Source organism: Podarcis vaucheri, assembly GCF_965113315.1.
Source record: "Podarcis vaucheri genome assembly, chromosome: 13".
Taxonomy (NCBI): domain Eukaryota; kingdom Metazoa; phylum Chordata; class Lepidosauria; order Squamata; family Lacertidae; genus Podarcis; species Podarcis vaucheri.
The window spans coordinates 54,096,890-54,114,807 of NC_138751.1; the positions used below are offsets into that span (position 1 = coordinate 54,096,890).

At 48.2% G+C, this 17,918-nt stretch overlaps 1 protein-coding gene across 1 annotated transcript in view; it reads right to left on the bottom strand.

Annotated features, from left to right (window-relative positions):
- Positions 1-1,720: 1,720 nt before the first annotated feature.
- The window catches only part of AHRR (aryl hydrocarbon receptor repressor), a 55,536-nt gene continuing 39,338 nt past the window's right edge, over positions 1,721-17,918 (bottom strand). The window contains exons 8-11 of the mRNA XM_082194827.1: positions 17,532-17,731; positions 16,796-16,857; positions 8,820-8,961; positions 1,721-4,958 (exon numbers count right to left, since the gene is read on the bottom strand). Of these exons, the coding sequence (XP_082050953.1) occupies positions 3,884-4,958; positions 8,820-8,961; positions 16,796-16,857; positions 17,532-17,731 (1,479 nt within the window). The 3' untranslated portion in view covers positions 1,721-3,883. The remainder of the gene's footprint in view (positions 4,959-8,819; positions 8,962-16,795; positions 16,858-17,531; positions 17,732-17,918) is intronic.

Below are 17,918 nucleotides of genomic sequence, written 5' to 3' on the forward strand. Positions count from 1 at the left end.
TTAAAAACTGTGCAGGAAAAATGCTGTTAAACATTTTCAGGAGACCCACCCCCCGAACCCTTGAAATAGATAAACGGTAGAATTTTGATTAATTGGGATTTCAATGAAAGCACAGGCTGCAGAACTGTGTCAGACAAGGAATTCCTGGGCTGACTTTTGCAAACCAGGCTGGCCCGTCTAGCAAAGAGCAAATCTGTTAACACACTTGAGCTTGCTGGGCACACGACCCAAGGGGAAGTGGGGATGAGCCCCAATGGTGTGGTGGGTACACAGCCTATGGTTTCAAGGGAAAGGTCTCTAGCGGGCTTTAGCTTGCATGAGGCAGAAACATAGTGAGATTTATTTTGTATTATTTGTTTACACCATCACTGCGTGTGACCCTTTACAAAGAGGTTCCTTAGACTCCTTAATTTGACGCAAGGAGCCAACAGTGAAAGGCTGAGGGTCCAGGGTGGTCCCGGAGTCCTGTGGAAAGACATAAGCCAGGATTCGTCAGTTTAGACTTCTGGGTTCCCAAGCATTTCCCATATGGAACCTCTGTGACAACAGGGGGGCTCTGTTTTCATTTTCCTTTCTGTCTCCCCGGTCCTAAGACAGGCAGGGCACAGAGGCTGCTGTGGTGCCGTGAAGAAGGGGAGGCCACCATGTATAAAAATGGCATTTTCGAAATCGTGGTATATTAATTCCATGGGAAATCCATTCCCCACATGTGCCGGGAGGTTGTGGCGACAACCTGAGCAAACAGGGCTGGGGAGGAGGGGAGCAGTACAAGCTAAAGCCACCATATAAATAGAACAGGTAAGAGGAAGGGAAAATTTGCATGGAGCGGGGAGAACACCTTACAAGTTGAGTATATGTGTTTATGCTGTAGAGGCATTTATGAAAAAAGGCTTACGTGAATAAGACTGATTTGAGAACCACCACTCAGGACCACAAAATCGCTTCTCCGTGTGGGCATGGCTCCTTCCCGGCCCTGCTTGGCGCAGAAGCAGCAGCCAGTTTCCTCCCATTAAAACATCATATTGAGTTATTTCAGAGAGGGAGGAGACTCTGGCCGCTGTTTCTGTGCCAGGCCGGCTGGGAAGGAGCCGAGACGCCCGTAAGGAGGCCAAGTGGGGAAAGCTGATAAGATCAGGTAGGAGGAAATGCCCCTTCCCAGGTCCCCCCCTCCTGCCCCAGACTGGGGCTAGCGTGGCTGAGAGCCAGGCGCCTGCTGATGTCTCCATTTGCTTTGCAGTGAGGAGAAGGTTCAGCCTGGGAGCCGCCGCATCCCGGGAGAGACTGGAGCCCAGATGAAGTCTTCTTGTCTCAGAGGTGATGGGACAGGGGGAAGGAGGGGGGGCTTAGGAAACGCACAAGAAGGGCCAGCAGGATCAGGCCACGGGCCCCTCTGGTCCACCTCTTCTTCTCCCAGGGGCCACCCAGATACCAGTGGGGAAGCCGCAAGCAGGATTCGAACCCAAGAGCCCTCTGCCCACCTGGGACTTCCTGCAACGGCTTTTCTGAAGCATGTTGTCTCCATCAGGACTAGCAGCCTTTGACTGCCCTCTCCTCCGTTCAGTCGCCTAATCCTCTTTTAAAGCCATGGAACACCTACTTCCGGTTTTGCAGCGTTCAGGTTCCAAGTTGTTTGTGAACTAAGCTGTTCGAAAACCGAAGTACCGCTGTACAAGAATCTTCACACGTTAGGTGATACTGAACAATATTACAAATTCCACACTTAAATATAGAATATTTATTAACAAATGCCGGATTTTACATTTCAGGCGGCAGCCGAGTATAAATGTAAATAGTATTATTTAAGATTGTAAGAGTAATAAACCTTTACAAAAAGGCTCTCAATAGTGCTACTATTTTGTCAAGCAGACAGGATGCTGTAATTTTGAGCATACTTTTTTCCTTTCCAGAGGAATATACCAAGATAATGAATTTATTCTACTTAGCCTCAGCTTGATATATTTTCAGGCTACTAGGACTGATATTATAGAATAAATTAGAAATATAGTGTCTTAAAATAGTAGTACAAAGTCTATTTTTGTTGCTTCCTCTTTTACCTTTGCTGATCAGTTCAATAACTCAAACTAGACATTTGAGGTAATATATGTAAATCACATAATCTATTTTTACATGTGCAAACCAACATTTTGAAGGATAAAAACCAAGCATAGAAACTTTATTCAGAAACAGTTATTTTGCAGACTTTTTCTATTCATATTAATACTGTTTAATCACTTAAAAATGATGCTAAAGATATGAAGATCATAGAGCAACTGGATAATATATTTTATGAACAGTGAGCATGATTAAGCTAAAATATTAGTTGATCACTTTACATTGTGCATTATAAGTCTCTGCTCCTTCAAATAAACAGCTACTACTTATTTTCATTTGGTAGTGAAATTGTCTTCATAGTGAAAAATGGTCTATAATTTCTCCCCTATTAATACATTTCGGGAACATGAAAGTCATTATTTTCTTGATAGAGAAATTTGATTATGATTCTCCCTAAGGAATAAGTCTCATTAGCTGGTATTCAACTAAGTTTTACTGAGAGTAGACTTGTTGAAATTAATGGACCTAACTTAATCATGTTCATTAATTATGATCGATCTACTCTCAGTAAAACTTAGTTGAACATCACGCATTGAACTCAATATTCTGAATAGATATTGATCAGATTACGCTGTAAATTAGTAGCATATTTTTTTGTTCAGGAAGGCAACAGGACACATGAATGACTAGGTTAAATATCCAGTGTTAGTATTTGGGTTTATAAAACAAAAAACAAAACAGTGACTTAATTAAATTCAATGTACGTTGCCCATTAGAAGCTTTGCAGAGATGCAATTGTATATTCCATATAAAATATGACTGGAAAGCAAAGCATTACAATACAAATGCAAGCAAGGAGATATTCAAGTTAAATCATGTTTTACAGTTCTGTATTATCGTTCACGCCCCATCCCCAGAGCCTATAGGCTTTGGCTTCAACTTTGTCTGGTGGTTGCCTACGCCAACAAACTGAAGCAGCGCTAACAGTTGGACTTAACACCTGCCCTCATGATTCATAGAAGCACCAGGCATTTCCAACTGGAAGGAAATAAACGGGAGTTTCCTGAGCAGCATGAGTAGAAACAGTGCTAATCACCATTTATGCCACTGCAATATGTAGAGCTGTAGGATCAGGGGTTCCAGACACAAATTACAATTTATTAAGAGGCAACAATAATAGCCAAACATTCTCAGCAGCCATAAAAGCTGGCCTGGGCAGATTAGAGATCTTCTTATGCCCCATCTCCAGTTAGGATTGCAGTAATCCCCTACTTTGTGTCCGTAGAGACTCTGTTTCTTCTGATACCCACCTTCTCTCTTTTTTAACTTCTCCTGCTTGGAGCCTAAAAGACTGGAAATGGAGAAGTATGCCTTTTGCATCCCTGTTGTTCATATAGGAACTAATTTTTTATTTTTGAATAGCACAAGAGAGATGTTTGAACTACCGGGGAGCTAAAGAACTACCAGCAGAGAGAAATTAACTGCTATGTTGTTTTATGCAAACAGTTTCTTTTTCTTAAAACAGACATTTAAATTGGCCTTCAATTTCAGTAGGGAATTGTCTGCAATAATATTCTCCAGTGCTTTTATAAATATTAAGGCCACTTCTCTGTCATGTTTTGTGGATGTTTGGTACTATATATATGGGTCCCTATCACACACTATCCTTAAGTTAAGGAGGGCTAACCATGTCTAGGACACTGTGTTGCCCCCAAACAAAGTCAAATAGATCCTTAAATCCCTGTAATGGGGAGTGCCCTATTAATGAGAAACTTCCTCTTTCGTCCCATCTCTGCACTAACAAGGCAGTTGTGAACATTTGGAAGCACACCTATACCATTTGTTGTGAAAATGCACATCCCATTATTTTATGAGGTTGAGAGCCGGCTAATGTGCTTTCAGGAAAAGTCGTTTGTACTCTGCCAGGCATGCGAGAAGACTCTAAGGGCTCGTGTTTGACTGTCTGAATAAAGCTGGGGTTTTTTAATTCACACTGCATCTTCAAAACTTGCCTATTCAGTCCCCTCTCTTCTACTAAACTGGGATTATAAAATTCATTCCAGTAATGTGTGTCTTGTGCACCCTCCACTGCTTCTGCGCAGACTGAGTTTTGGGAGCTCAGAGGAACTATCGCCTTGCTGTGAACTCCTTTGCCAGGTCCACTTCTGCTGAGGCTGGGATGGTTCATCACAATGTGTTGCCAGTTATACGGCGGATAAACACACTGCTTTGGGGTTTGGCAAGGAGACAGATGCTCACTGAGGTCTAGTTCTGTTTTGAGGTGAACCCTAGTGGGAAAACGGATCGCTTGCTTTTTCCTTGTGCTGTTTTCACCAATCCAGACCCGACTTGCTGAAACAGCACCTATATTTTCAGAATCTGAATCGTATTCAGTTTTGATGTTATGAACCAACCCCGTGTTGTACGGAGTTTCTGAGGATACTAATGGACATTGTAACTTCATGTATTCTCCAGAATAACTTTGTGTTGTGTACTGCTGCAAGCTTGGATGAGGCTGGCAATTTTCTGTGCCACCCCAGGGAGAAGGACAGGTTGATGATAAACTAAAGAGCCGTTGGTCTCTATTGTAGAAAGGTCTAGGAGTTTTGCTTGAACATGTAGTCTCATTACGCTGACTTCTAGAACAGTAATTTGATGGATTCACTGAAGTCGAAATGCCATTTCTGTTGTTAATGTATTGAGTACCGAACAGCGATGCGGTAGGACCGACAAGTTCTTGCTGAATAAAACATTCTTCGTCATCCGTACAAGGTTCAAACTTGACTTTTATGCTGTCCTGCTCTTTTTCCCTTGGGGCACACTTACTATACTTCATCTGTACAAGGTTTTCCCTGTTCCTTTTTGTGTTTGCGGTGCTGCTTGCTATCTTCTGATGACAGTCTTCCCTTTCAATAAAGGTAGAAAAATATATTTTTAAAAATTTATAAAAGCTTTCCCCCCCAGCAACATGTGAAATATGGTGATGGAGAAGAGCAAGAATTCATTGGCATATCACTGCTATCAGCTGCCTGTTTTTCAATTTTGTTTGAATGGTGCATTATTGTTTATTATATGTTATAAATTTACCAGTGTGCATGTTGCGCAGTATCCTCTCATTTATGTGTGTGGATTATTCCATTAAATATTAACTTACGGTACATTTTCCTGCATGTTTCACAGTTGCAAAAGGTTGACTCTAACACTAGAAAAAACGTGACTAACTGGTCTTTTAATTTCAATGTGTCTACTCTAAGTAGAACTTGACTGGGAAGTTTTGGGTTTTATCCAACTATCAGTTAAAAGTGTTTAAATATACCTACATTTACCTTGAAGAAGCAAAAAGGTTTCAAAAAGCTTCTCACTAATTTAAGAATTTCCACTGGATCAGAAGTTTCTCTAATCCCCCATTCTGCTTTAGCTGCAGTCACAAGTCTCTTGAAGCTCATAGCCAAGGCGTGAAGGTGAGGAACACCCCCTGTTCACGGGCATTTGGAGGTATACAACTTATTGGCATGGGCTTCTAGTTACAGAGATGGGGGCTTACAGCTACTGGCAGTTGTCTCCTCCATGAATATGTTAAATCCTTATTCAAAGTGAAGCAGCCTATCTTCTGGCAATGAAATCCCACAAGCTATAGGTTGTATGAAGACCTTTCCTTAATGTACTGTGTTTTATCACTGAGATTAACAATTTATTTCCATACCGTTACCCAGATGTCCAATTTGGCTCCTTACGTTTTGCTCTACAAGTGGCTGTGCAAAGCATGAGGCTTTGGCAAGAGAGACAGAGTGTGCGCAGCTGGCTGTCATTAATAGGAGGCAAACTTGCTCTCAGTGTCAGGGAAGAGCAACTGCTCTAGATGCCTGTTTATGCCTAATTCTCTAGCTAATCTATTTGTTAAGCACCAGAATGCACCGCCAATAGACTGTTAATCAGCCCACTCCTGACAAGAATGAAAGCTCCTCTCCAATAAGTCATTTTTTGAATGAGAGAGCAGCAGATTAAATAACTCTATATAAATTTTTGATGTTAATTTAATATCATTGTGTAAACTATTTCCCCAACATTCTCTCTCTCTCCTTTTCCACTTTTCTTATTGTGTTTTGCCTTTCATGCTATATAGATATTTGTAGTTTAAAATTTTTAAAAATAAAGTTTTAAAAAATCATGCATGTGTATGGTTTGGTGGTCAAATATATACAACATGCAATATCTGATTGGCACCCTCCTGCCATTTCCAGCAATGGGTATTCAGGTGCACGTTTCTTCCTGAGACACCACCGTCAGACTAGATCTCATAAGCCTACACAGTAAACCCACAATTTATGTGGGGATTATGTTCCAGGGATCGTACCTAAAGTCAAAATCGTGTATAGTGAAAACACACTGGGTTGAATGGCAGTTGGGATTCTCCAAGGTTTCCCCCCCGAATGCCCCGGCCCTTTTAATTTTTTTTGCAAAGCCTGTAAAGCTGAATGCATAAGTTATGGGCTTAAAGGTAAAGGGACCCCTGACCATTAGGTCCAGTTGTGGCCGACTCTGGGGTTGTGGCACTCATCTCGCTTTACTGGCCGAGGGAGCCGGCGTACAGCTTCCAGGTCAGGTGGCCAGCATGACTAAGACACTTCTGGCAAACCAGAGCAGTGCATGCCCTGTCTTCCAGCACATGGAGGTAAGCACATTTTAAACATGCTTCCAACTGTATGGAATACTTGCAGAAGTAAGAGCTTTGCCCATGGCCACTGAGATATCTGCCCACAAGCAGATCAGAAAGGATGTGATTACAAATACTGACATTATTGACCAGTAGAGGGAGGCCTTGGCAGTGAGAATAAAATTGACCTTCCTGCTAGAGCGGTACCTATTGATCTACTTGCACTTTGATGTGCTTTTGAACTGCAGGGTTGGCAGGAGCAGGGACCGAGCAACGGGAGCTCACCCCATCGAGGGGATTCGAACTGCCGACCTTCTGATCGGCAAGCCCTAGGCTCTGTGGTTTAACCCACAGCGCCACCCGCGTCCCCAGTTGTGGGCTTACAGTATGTAAAAAAAAAAAAGTTTTTTTAAGCCTCATTGTGTATGACCAAAACCTCTGGTTGCCCTTGGTAACTAAACCCTTGATCCAGCATCAATATTTGTATGTAACAAATGAGGGTGAGTTAGCCTTGTTATGAGAGGAAACAGCTAACAAGCAGTTTGTATGAGTGCTCATGTATCTATCTATCTATCTATCTATCTATCTATCTATCTATCTATCTATCTATCTATCTATCATCTATCATCTATCTATCTATGAACTCCAGCATGGGAGAAAGGGAATACATAGCTTCCAAAAAAATCGAAAGTAATAATTGAATCAAAAACATTCACAAAATGGCTGGCTCCCTGTCTTCTAGCACATGGAGGTAAGCACATTTTAAACATGCTTCCAACTGTATGGAATACTTGCACAAATAAGAGCTTTGCTCATGGCCACTGAGACATCTGCCCACAAGCAGATCAGAAAGGATGTGATTACAAATATTGACATTATTGACCAGTAGAGGGAGGCCTTGGCAGTGAGAATAAAATTCTAAACTGTGTTTAGAAATATGCCAACCCAAGCAATATTGGTCTGACTTCAACTCTCACCTCCATGTGCCTGAATTGTTTAAAAATTCAAAAGGTAGATCCAGCTAAAATCAGCACTTGTTTAGGCAAGTAGAAGCCGTACCAGATGCTTTTGGTGAGGTGCTACAGGTTATGCTCATAAGCAACAGTATTTCCAAATTAGTGTATAAAGTACAGCATGTCAGAGCTTATGGGAACGGCAGCCTCCATGAGCCACATGAGGAGGGGGTGTCACCTGGAAACCAGCCAGAGGTGATAGGGCACAGAATCATAGAATCATAGAGTTGGAAGAGACCACAAGGGCCATCGAGTCCAACCCCCTGCCAAGCAGGAAACACCATCAGAGCACTCCTGACATATGGTTGTCAAGCCTCTGCTTAAAGACCTCCAAGGAAGGAGACTCCACCACACTCCTTGGCAGCAAATTCCACTGTCAAACAGCTCTTACTGTCAGGAAGTTCTTCCTAATGTTTAGGTGGAATCTTCTTTCTTGTAGTTTGGATCCATTGCTCCGTGTCCGCTTCTCTGGAGCAGCAGAAAACAACCTTTCTCCCTCCTCTATGTGACATCCTTTTATATATTTGAACATGGCTATCATATCACCCCTTAACCTCCTCTTCTCCAGGCTAAACATGCCCAGCTCCCTTAGCCGTTCCTCATAAGGCATCGTTTCCAGGCCTTTGGCCATTTTGGTTGCCCTCCTCTGTGAAGATTGCCCTCCTCTGTGAAGATCTGTGATGGATGGGCACAGGGACCGGAAAGGAGCTAGGAGGCAAGAGGAGTAGTCTAAAGAACTCCCTTGAAACAGAGTCCCATGCTGCAATGGCACAGGGGTCCATGCCCAGACTCACTGTCTCACCAGCATGCCAGCTCCCATTATCCACTCAGTGGCTGCAGAAACCTGGCCAGATGGGCGGGGTATAAATAATAAATTATTATTATTAAATTATTATTATCTGACTCCAGAAACATCCATGCTCAAGAGCAACTGCTACTTGGGTGCCCTTAATTCCATTCATTTCTTTGGCCGTGAGTCCTTAGCTGAATGTTGCACTTTCTACACCAATCAGAACAACAAAAAAGCAAATTTTCCTCTTAGCTTATTTCTCACACAATATATTTATATTTTGAAACGCTTATGTTTTAAGCAAACTTACTTGGGAGCTTGCTGTAGAGCAATGGCGTATTCTGAAGAACCATTTCGGTATTGAACTTGAGTACTGGCCTGTATCCAAACCCAATGGTCTTCGTTTGCTTGCAGTCTCTTCAGAGAAATGCCATTTTCTCTATTATTCTTTCCTATAAAATTTGAGGGACAAAGTTTTTGGTGGAAAATATTTTAAGTATGTTACTTTATAAATGCTTTAGCATCTTTTAAGCACGCAATCTATCTATTCAATGAAGCACTGAACACTCATTCAGGATAGAGAAAACATAAGTTTGTCATTGCCTAATACGAAAGAACCATTGCATGAAAGCACACTGCTTCGATTTAAACCCTTTTCAATCGCACTGTTTCGGCACTACATATGCTTGTTCAGCCAGCCGGAATAACTAGATAGCAACACCTAAATGTGTGAAATCTGTACACAAACCTCTAGCTAGCTAGTGCAAAGGCGGTCTTTAATTTGACAGGGGAGCTAGGGCAGTTATTTTGGGGGTAAGTTACTGTTATATCTCTGGGACATTTTAATTTAAAATGGCAAAAGACCCCACAACCAGTAAAGCCCAAACACTGCAGACCAGTCAATAAAGCAAAAAAAAAACTTGAAGGAAAAAGCCTGGCAGGCTGACAAAGCATAATCTGCGACTAGAGATGGGGAGGAAACTTGGTCACCCCCAATCTCTTTCTCCAGTGAACTGCTAAATGCAGCCCTCCAATTCTTGAAGGGGTGGAACCCATAACACCATTTGTGTGAAATCTCATGGGTTTCCGCTTGCATTAGATGGATTAAAAAGGTAAAGGTACCCCTGACCGTTAGGTCCAGTCGCGGACGACTCTGGGTTGCGTGCTCATCTTGCTCTATAGGCCAAGGGAGCCAGCGTTTGTCCGCAGACAGCTTCTGGGTCATGTGGTCAGCATGACTAAGCCGCTTCTGGTGAACCAGAGCAGCGCACAGAAACGTTGTTGTCAGGGGTTCAGGAGCAGAGACGCAGAGAAGGGAGGAAGCAGAGAGCGAGGGGGAGGAATCCGAAGGGAAAATGAGTGATGATGACGACCCGAGATCTCCAAGCCTAAGCAGTGAGTCAGAGGACTCCCAAAAGGGAGCCCCAGTGAGCAGAGCAAGGGGGGGATCCGGGGGGACACCCCAGGAGGAAGGGAACAGAGGAGATTCAGAGAGTAGCAGCTGGAAGTCGGGACCCACGCTCATAACTGAGGGCGGCAGCAGCTGGAAGTCGGGACCCACGCTCAAGACTGAGAGCAGCAGGGAGGAAGGTAGCCAGGCATCGGGTTCCGGAGGCTGTCAGCAGGAGGGAGGGCACGAGTCAGGGGTGGTCACGCCCTCCTCAGAGAGCGAGGCAACGGTTAAGAGGAAAGTAGAGAGTTGGGCGCGCGCGCCAAGTTCAAATGCAGCGGAAGCCGGAGCAGTAAGCAGCCCGGAGAGTGAGCCAGGTCCCAAAGCCCGCCGCAAGGAGGCAGAAGGATCAGGGGGGTCAGCGTCAGAGGAGAGTAGAAGGGAGGAGGCCCAGGGGGGCAGAAGGACCCAGAGACGTAGGGAGAGGCGAAGGAGGTGGAGCAAGGCTAGGGTATTAAGCTGGTGTGCAAGAGGCGGGGACTCAGACGGGTCTTCGCCGACCTAGGGCAGAAGGTGTAGAGCTGCACGCTGCAGTTCGGAAATGAAACCTGTAACTTAATAAAGACTCTTATAAAGTGAACGCTGGCGGACTTGGTCCTATGTGAGCTGGGACTGGGTGGCAGCTCTGACAGTAAGACCCGTCTCCTAAAAGCTTCGGACACCTGATATCTCGCAGCGGAGAGAGAGGCAGCTGGAGGAGGGGATCGGTGTTTGGGAGCAAGCTCACGACGGTTAGCAGAGATGACGGAAGCAGAGAAAGTTGCAGCGCTGCAACAGGCAGTTACCCAATTGAACGCGGAGGTACTGGCATCCAAGGAGAGGGAGGAGGATGCGGCAGCCGCCTACAGAGATCTCCACGCCAGGTTTGAAGCATGGGTTAAACACGGGCAGCCAGGACCCAGACCGGAGGGGGTTGGGTTGGCACGGAGAGCAGGAGGGCTTGTGGCTCACTTCGATGGGAATTTACAACAGTACCCCAATTTTCGAGCAGACGTAATGTGCGCACTGCAACTGCTGGCAAAAGACTTTAGAGATGAGGAAGAGAAAGTGGGGTTCATACTATCCCATTTGCATGGGGATGCTAAAGCGTGGCTACGCAATTTGTGGAGGGATAAAGATCCGGCGCTTCAGAATGCAGATGCCTTTATCAAAGCGATGGATGCGTGTTTTTTGTCTACTATTGATGTGGATCTTGCCCGACGGGAGATTCATGGACTGAAACAAGGGAGGGCAAGCGTCCGGCAGTACCACGCCCGCTTTTTTGCGCTGGTCAGTGCCTTAGAGTGGGACCGGGATTCGCCCCCTGTCAGAGACCTGTTCTGGGAGGGTCTAAGCTCAGCGGTCAAGGATGAAATTGCAAGGGGGGAGAGGCCCCGAAGCACGCAGGAGGTGGTCCAAAGGGCGCTGACTGTGGGGGTGAGGCTGGAAGAACGTCCCTGGTGCAGAGATGAAGGACGTGGAGGGCGCGAAGCAGCGAGAAGTTTCTCTTTCGTTCCAAGAGAAGCAGCGCGTGCGCAATCCACACCTCCGCCAGGAGGGGGAGGGGAACCGATGGAGGTTGGAGGTGCAAGGGCTCAGTCAGCAGCCAGAGCCCTAGCACCAACAGCAGTGAAAGCGAAGCCTCCTAGAGGGAACAGGAAGTGTTACATCTGCGAGGATCCAGGCCATTTGGCGAAAGAGTGTCCCCGGAGGCTCCACAAGCACACTGCAGCCTCAGCAATGGTGACTGCAGCAACGCAGCAAGGAGAACCACAGCAGGGAAACGACGATGTCTGGCTGGAGACAGAGGCACTGGGGCCCAGCCAGACGCATCAGTGAAGCAGTCCCCAGCGATCTTGCAACCCACGGACCCCCTCCCACCCAAACCAGTAGTGCAGCTCACAGCATCTCTCCAGCTACCCGATGGCGTCACTATCGAAGTACCGCTTTCTGTGGATTCTGGAAGCAACGCAGACTTTATAGCGCAGGATTTTGTGGAGCAGCACGCTATACAGCTACTGCCTGCCACTCTGCCCCTGCAAGTCGTCACAGTGGATGGCAGAGAGTTGCTAGGGGGGCAGGTGGTGAAGCAAACGCCACCGATGGTGATGCGCCTTGGCAACCACAGGGAAGTCATCAGTTTTAATGTCACCCAACTGTCGGACACGCCCATTGTGTTGGGCATGAGTTGGCTGGACAGGCACAGTCCGACACTGGCTTGGTACCAGAGACAGCTGATCTTCGGCTCCTCTTATTGCGCAGAACACTGCATCCTGCCCAGACAGGAGGGAGAGGAGGAGGAATCACAACTGCAGTTGGGAACGTTGCAAGCAGTCCCCCACAAATACGCAGACTTTCTGGAGGTCTTCTGCGAGAAAGAGGCTGACAAGCTACCACCGCACAGGCAATATGACTGCAAGATTGACCTCCTACCAGGGGCGACGCTGCCGAAAGGGAAGCTGTATTCCATGTCTGAGGACGAATTACAGGAACTCAAACAGTTCATAGATCACAATTTGCAGCGCGGTTTCATCCGGGAGTCCAGGGCAGTAGGGGGCAGTCCTGTTTTCTTCGTGAAGAAGAAGGACACGCCCCAGAAAAGACTGGTGGTGGATTTTCGCCTCTTAAACAAGATGACCAAGCCTTCTGATTTCCCCAGGCCCAGGATTGACGACCTGCTAGCGACGGTGCGCAAGGGACGCGTGTTCACCAAGTTGGACCTGCGAGGTGCGTACAATCTCATCCGCATGAGGGAGGGCGATGAGTGGAAGACAGCCATGTTCACGCCTCTGGGCACCTACGAATACAGAGTGATGCCGTTTGGATTGCAAAACGGTTCTCACTGTTTCCAAGCTTTCATGCATCATGTGTTGGCGGGACTCCTTTACAAGAAGTGCGTCTGCTTTCTGGATGACATCCTGATATTCTCCGACTCGCAGCAAGCCCATGACCAAGATGTTCGGGAGGTGCTGAAGAGGCTGCAGCAGCATAGACTGTACGCCAAACTGGAGAAGTGCCAGTTCGACACGACGGAGGTGGATTTCTTGGGTTACAAGTTGTCGGACAAGGGGCTAGCCATGGACAGCGCCAAGGTTCGTGCGGTGTTGGATTGGAAGAGCCCGCGCAATCGGAAGGAGGTCCAGCGGTTTGTCGGCTTCGCCAACTTCTATCGCAAGTTTATCAAGGGGTTCGCGATGCAGACGGCGGCCATTACGGACACGCTAAGCTCCAAGAAAAAGAAATTCATCTGGACGGAGCAGGCGGAGCAGTCCTTTCAGGCACTCAAGCGTCTCTTCGCGTCGGAAGAGCAACTGCTGCATATCGACCCCAGCAAACCGATGCGGGTAGAGACAGACGCGTCCGATAGAGCAGTGGGAGCTGTCCTGCTGCAAAGGGACCCACAGGGGGTCTGGAGGCCGGGAGCGTTCTACTCCAGAAAGCTCAGCAAGTCGGAGCAGAACTACACCATCTGGGACAGGGAGTTGCTGGCCATTCATGCAGCTTTCAAGGCGTGGAGGCACTTCCTGATCGGCGCCAAGCACACGGTGCAGGTCTGCACGGATCACAAGAATCTGGAGCACTGGCGCACGGCTCAGTTCCTGAACCAGAGGCAGATACGTTGGGCGGAGTTCTTTGCTGACTTCAATTTCCGAATAGAGTACGTCCCAGGCGACACCAACGTCATGGCGGATGCACTGTCCCGCAAACCGCAATACCTCGAAGAGGCGACGCCAGCGGCAGCCATGCACATCTTCGCGCCAACAGCGTGGGCGTGCGCTTCAGCCACAGTAGACCTGGATGCGGTGCGGCGGGCGTTGCAGGACGACTCCTTCGCGCGGGCGAAGATGGCAGAGGTGCACAAGGGCACGGCGAAGGGCGACGAGTTCCAGATACGAGACGGCTTGCTCTTACGTAAAGGGGCCATCTACGTGCCGGGAGACGAACTTCGCGCCAGGGTACTGCAGCAGCTGCACGACGCACCCACGGCCGGGCACTTTGGCACGGAAAAAACGGTGGAATTAGTCGCAAGGGACTTTTGGTGGCCCAGACTGAGAGGGGAAGTCGCGGACTACGTTGCGAGGTGCGACACCTGCCAGAGGGCCAAACCGGTGCACAAACCACCGGCGGGACTGCTGGAACCGCTGCAAACGCCGTTTGAACCGTGGGAGAGAGTGGCCCTGGACTTTGTTACGGATCTACCCAGCTCGAGAGGCAAGACAGCTGTACTAGTGGTGGTGGACTTGTTCACCAAGATGGCACATTTCATTCCGTGTGCGAAGGTGGCCACGGCGGAACAAACCGCCAAACTGTTCATAGATCACGTGTTCAAAGTGCATGGTCTGCCGCGGTCTATCCTGTCCGACCGCGGGCGCCAGTTCGTCTCGAATTTCTGGCAGAAGCTGATGAGTTTTCTAAATGTCAAGGTCGATCTGGCATCAGCAAGACACCCGCAGACCAACGGGCAAGCAGAGAGGGTCAATGCCATCATGCAGCAGTACCTGAGATGCTATGCCAATCAACAACCTGCGACCTGGGTGGATTACCTGCCGCTCGCCGAGTTCGCTTACAACAACACGAAGCACGTGTCCACAGGGGTGACGCCGTTCTTCGCCAACAATGGGAGGAATCCCAGAACCTTCCCGGGACGGGAGAGAGTGGGGGACGGAGAACCACAGACGGCGGACGCGTTCGCGTCAGAGTTGCAGGCGGTACACGATCAACTCAGACGGCAGCTGGAGCTAGCTAAGCACGCCTACAAGGTGCAAGCTGACAAGCACAGGCGGGTTGGCGAAGAGATCCAAGTGGGAGACTGGGTCTGGTTGGCAGCCCACGCAGTGCCGACCAGGTCACTAGCCAAGAAGAAGTTGGGGCACAAGCAAATTGGTCCGTACCAAGTCGAAGCACAGATCAACCCGGTAGCCTTCCGACTGGTGCTGCCGGAGGGTTCCAGAATGCATCCGGTGTTCCACAGGTCGGTGCTCACTCCCTACAAGGCACCTCACAGATTCCAGGAGCCAGGGACGGCACCGAGTCCGTTCCGGGAGCGGACGGAGACGCGAGGGGTGACGCAGCAAGACCCCATCAACGAGGTCACGGAGATTTTGGACTCCAGATGGGGGGAAGAGGGAGTCGAATACCTCCTAGCCAGAGAGGGCACCCGGGCCAGCGCCAATAGCTGGGTGCCAGACTACGCTTTGGAGGAACCCCTGCTCAAGGACGAGTTTCATGCCCTTTTCCCACACAGACCCATGCCAGCGAGCTTCTTCGACGACTGGCTGTTCACGCCCACACTTTCTTCCAGCACGTTCCATGGATTCGACTCGGACGGGGAACCCGCACTGAGCACCCGTTCCCCAGAAGGATCGCCGGCGGGTGCGGCGTCAGACACCTCGTATTGGTGGGACGATCGACAGGAGGAGCAATGGCGCAGGAAGTGGCTGGAGATGCCAGGTCGAGCGACCGACGCAGAGACTGACATGGACGTGTTCGGGGAGGACCTTGGGTTCGAGCACGGCGGTACAGAGATGGAAGCGGAACAGGTCAACGTCGGCGACCGCGAGGAGGAAGACTCGGAGGTCTTCAGTTGGCGGCCAACCACGGGGAGCGAACTGTATCCGGCATTCCCTCCCGTGATGATGGAGCACCCAGCACCCACACCTGAAAGCGGGGAGGGGGGAAGGGGGGGCTTCGAGGGGGGGATGGATGTCAGGGGTTCAGGAGCAGAGACGCAGAGAAGGGAGGAAGCAGAGAGCGAGGGGGAGGAATCCGAAGGGAAAATGAGTGATGATGACGACCCGAGATCTCCAAGCCTAAGCAGTGAGTCAGAGGACTCCCAAAAGGGAGCCCCAGTGAGCAGAGCAAGGGGGGGATCCGGGGGGACACCCCAGGAGGAAGGGAACAGAGGAGATTCAGAGAGTAGCAGCTGGAAGTCGGGACCCACGCTCATAACTGAGGGCGGCAGCAGCTGGAAGTCGGGACCCACGCTCAAGACTGAGAGCAGCAGGGAGGAAGGTAGCCAGGCATCGGGTTCCGGAGGCTGTCAGCAGGAGGGAGGGCACGAGTCAGGGGTGGTCACGCCCTCCTCAGAGAGCGAGGCAACGGTTAAGAGGAAAGTAGAGAGTTGGGCGCGCGCGCCAAGTTCAAATGCAGCGGAAGCCGGAGCAGTAAGCAGCCCGGAGAGTGAGCCAGGTCCCAAAGCCCGCCGCAAGGAGGCAGAAGGATCAGGGGGGTCAGCGTCAGAGGAGAGTAGAAGGGAGGAGGCCCAGGGGGGCAGAAGGACCCAGAGACGTAGGGAGAGGCGAAGGAGGTGGAGCAAGGCTAGGGTATTAAGCTGGTGTGCAAGAGGCGGGGACTCAGACGGGTCTTCGCCGACCTAGGGCAGAAGGTGTAGAGCTGCACGCTGCAGTTCGGAAATGAAACCTGTAACTTAATAAAGACTCTTATAAAGTGAACGCTGGCGGACTTGGTCCTATGTGAGCTGGGACTGGGTGGCAGCTCTGACAGTTGTTTACCTTCCTGCCAGAGTGGTATCTATTTATCTACTTCCTCACCCTGTTGCGGGGATTTGAACCACCAACCTTCTGTTCGGCAAGCCCTAGGCTGTGTGGTTTAGACCACAACGCCACCCGCGTCCCCATTAGATGGATTAGTAAACAGCTAAAGAATGGCAAATGTTTTGAGAGGACAGCTGGTGCAGTCCATTTATGTATCAGCAACCTCAGCCACAATAGCAATTGCAAAAAAAATCGGGAAGTTTTACCTTGAAAGGAAAGAAAAATTCAAGCAAACACCACATAAAGTTATTACATGGATAAATGCAGAATAATGATTTTAAAAACCACTGGTGAAAATGATACCTTCTTGGAAAGCATTTCTTCTATGAAGATCAGTCATATACTGTTCAGAAATAGCCTTTGAGCTGCAAAGATTAAATAAAACCAAAATGTTTTTATAAATTACACTATGGATATGCACGCATGCCACTGTCATAATAAATGCCACAAAAAAGCACTTCAAAGCAACTTCTGAATTCCACATTGAAAGAGTTTGCACATCAATACATCCATTATCTTACTTGGGTTCGTAGCAGAAGTCATATGACTGGATTAATCGTTCTTAGAATGCTACAGAATAGGTTTCAAGTACTGTAGTGCCATTATATGTTTGGGCATGTCCCTTTACCCCATTACAGGACAAAAAGTATTGATGGAATGTAAGATGCTACTCGTTTGACAGGTATTGTATTGACGTTATTTACTGGCAGGTTGTCAGTGCAGCATTTGCCAGATCATGAGTGATTTGAGTGGTAGTATTCAGTACAGACAGAGGAAAAAATTCAATATATCTGAAACAATGACAAAAAAGAACCTTACTCTTATGTGCGCATACACAGGACTGTAGCTTTACAGTGCTTTGCCCATTTTTAGCCTTGGCATCACCAACTGTTACCTGCCTTCCTCTTTGCCCCCGCCAGGCTGTGGAGTGGATCTCCACCCTCTGCTCTGAGCTTCTATTGCTCAGGCACTTTGAGAACTTAGGGTCTGGGGCTGTGACAAATACTAATAGGAAGTCTCAAGATGCATTTGTACTTGCTTTGCATCTGTTGTGGCTGCTTGATCAGATCTGCATTTTGATTTCACAAAAAGGCTTTTTAACTTCATGTCAGTCACAGAAGGAAGCAGAAGTGGCACCACTATGCAGAATAAGGACAGCTGAGGGTGTAATATTGCTCCTGAGGATGACTTCTTTTTCTGCCCAAAGAGAAATTTCAGTTTGCCTTGAAAGTGCATTGCCTGGAAAACAGGAAAAACACAGGGAAAGTTGGCAAGCATTGTTCCACAAAAGCCATTTGAAATGTGCAAACCTCATCAAATTGTAATGTTCTGACTCTGCTTGCTTGGTTCCTATCATTGGGTAGAGCCATACGTTGCCACAGTCACTTGGATGCAGCTAGAATCCCTACCACTACCTTGGGAAGAT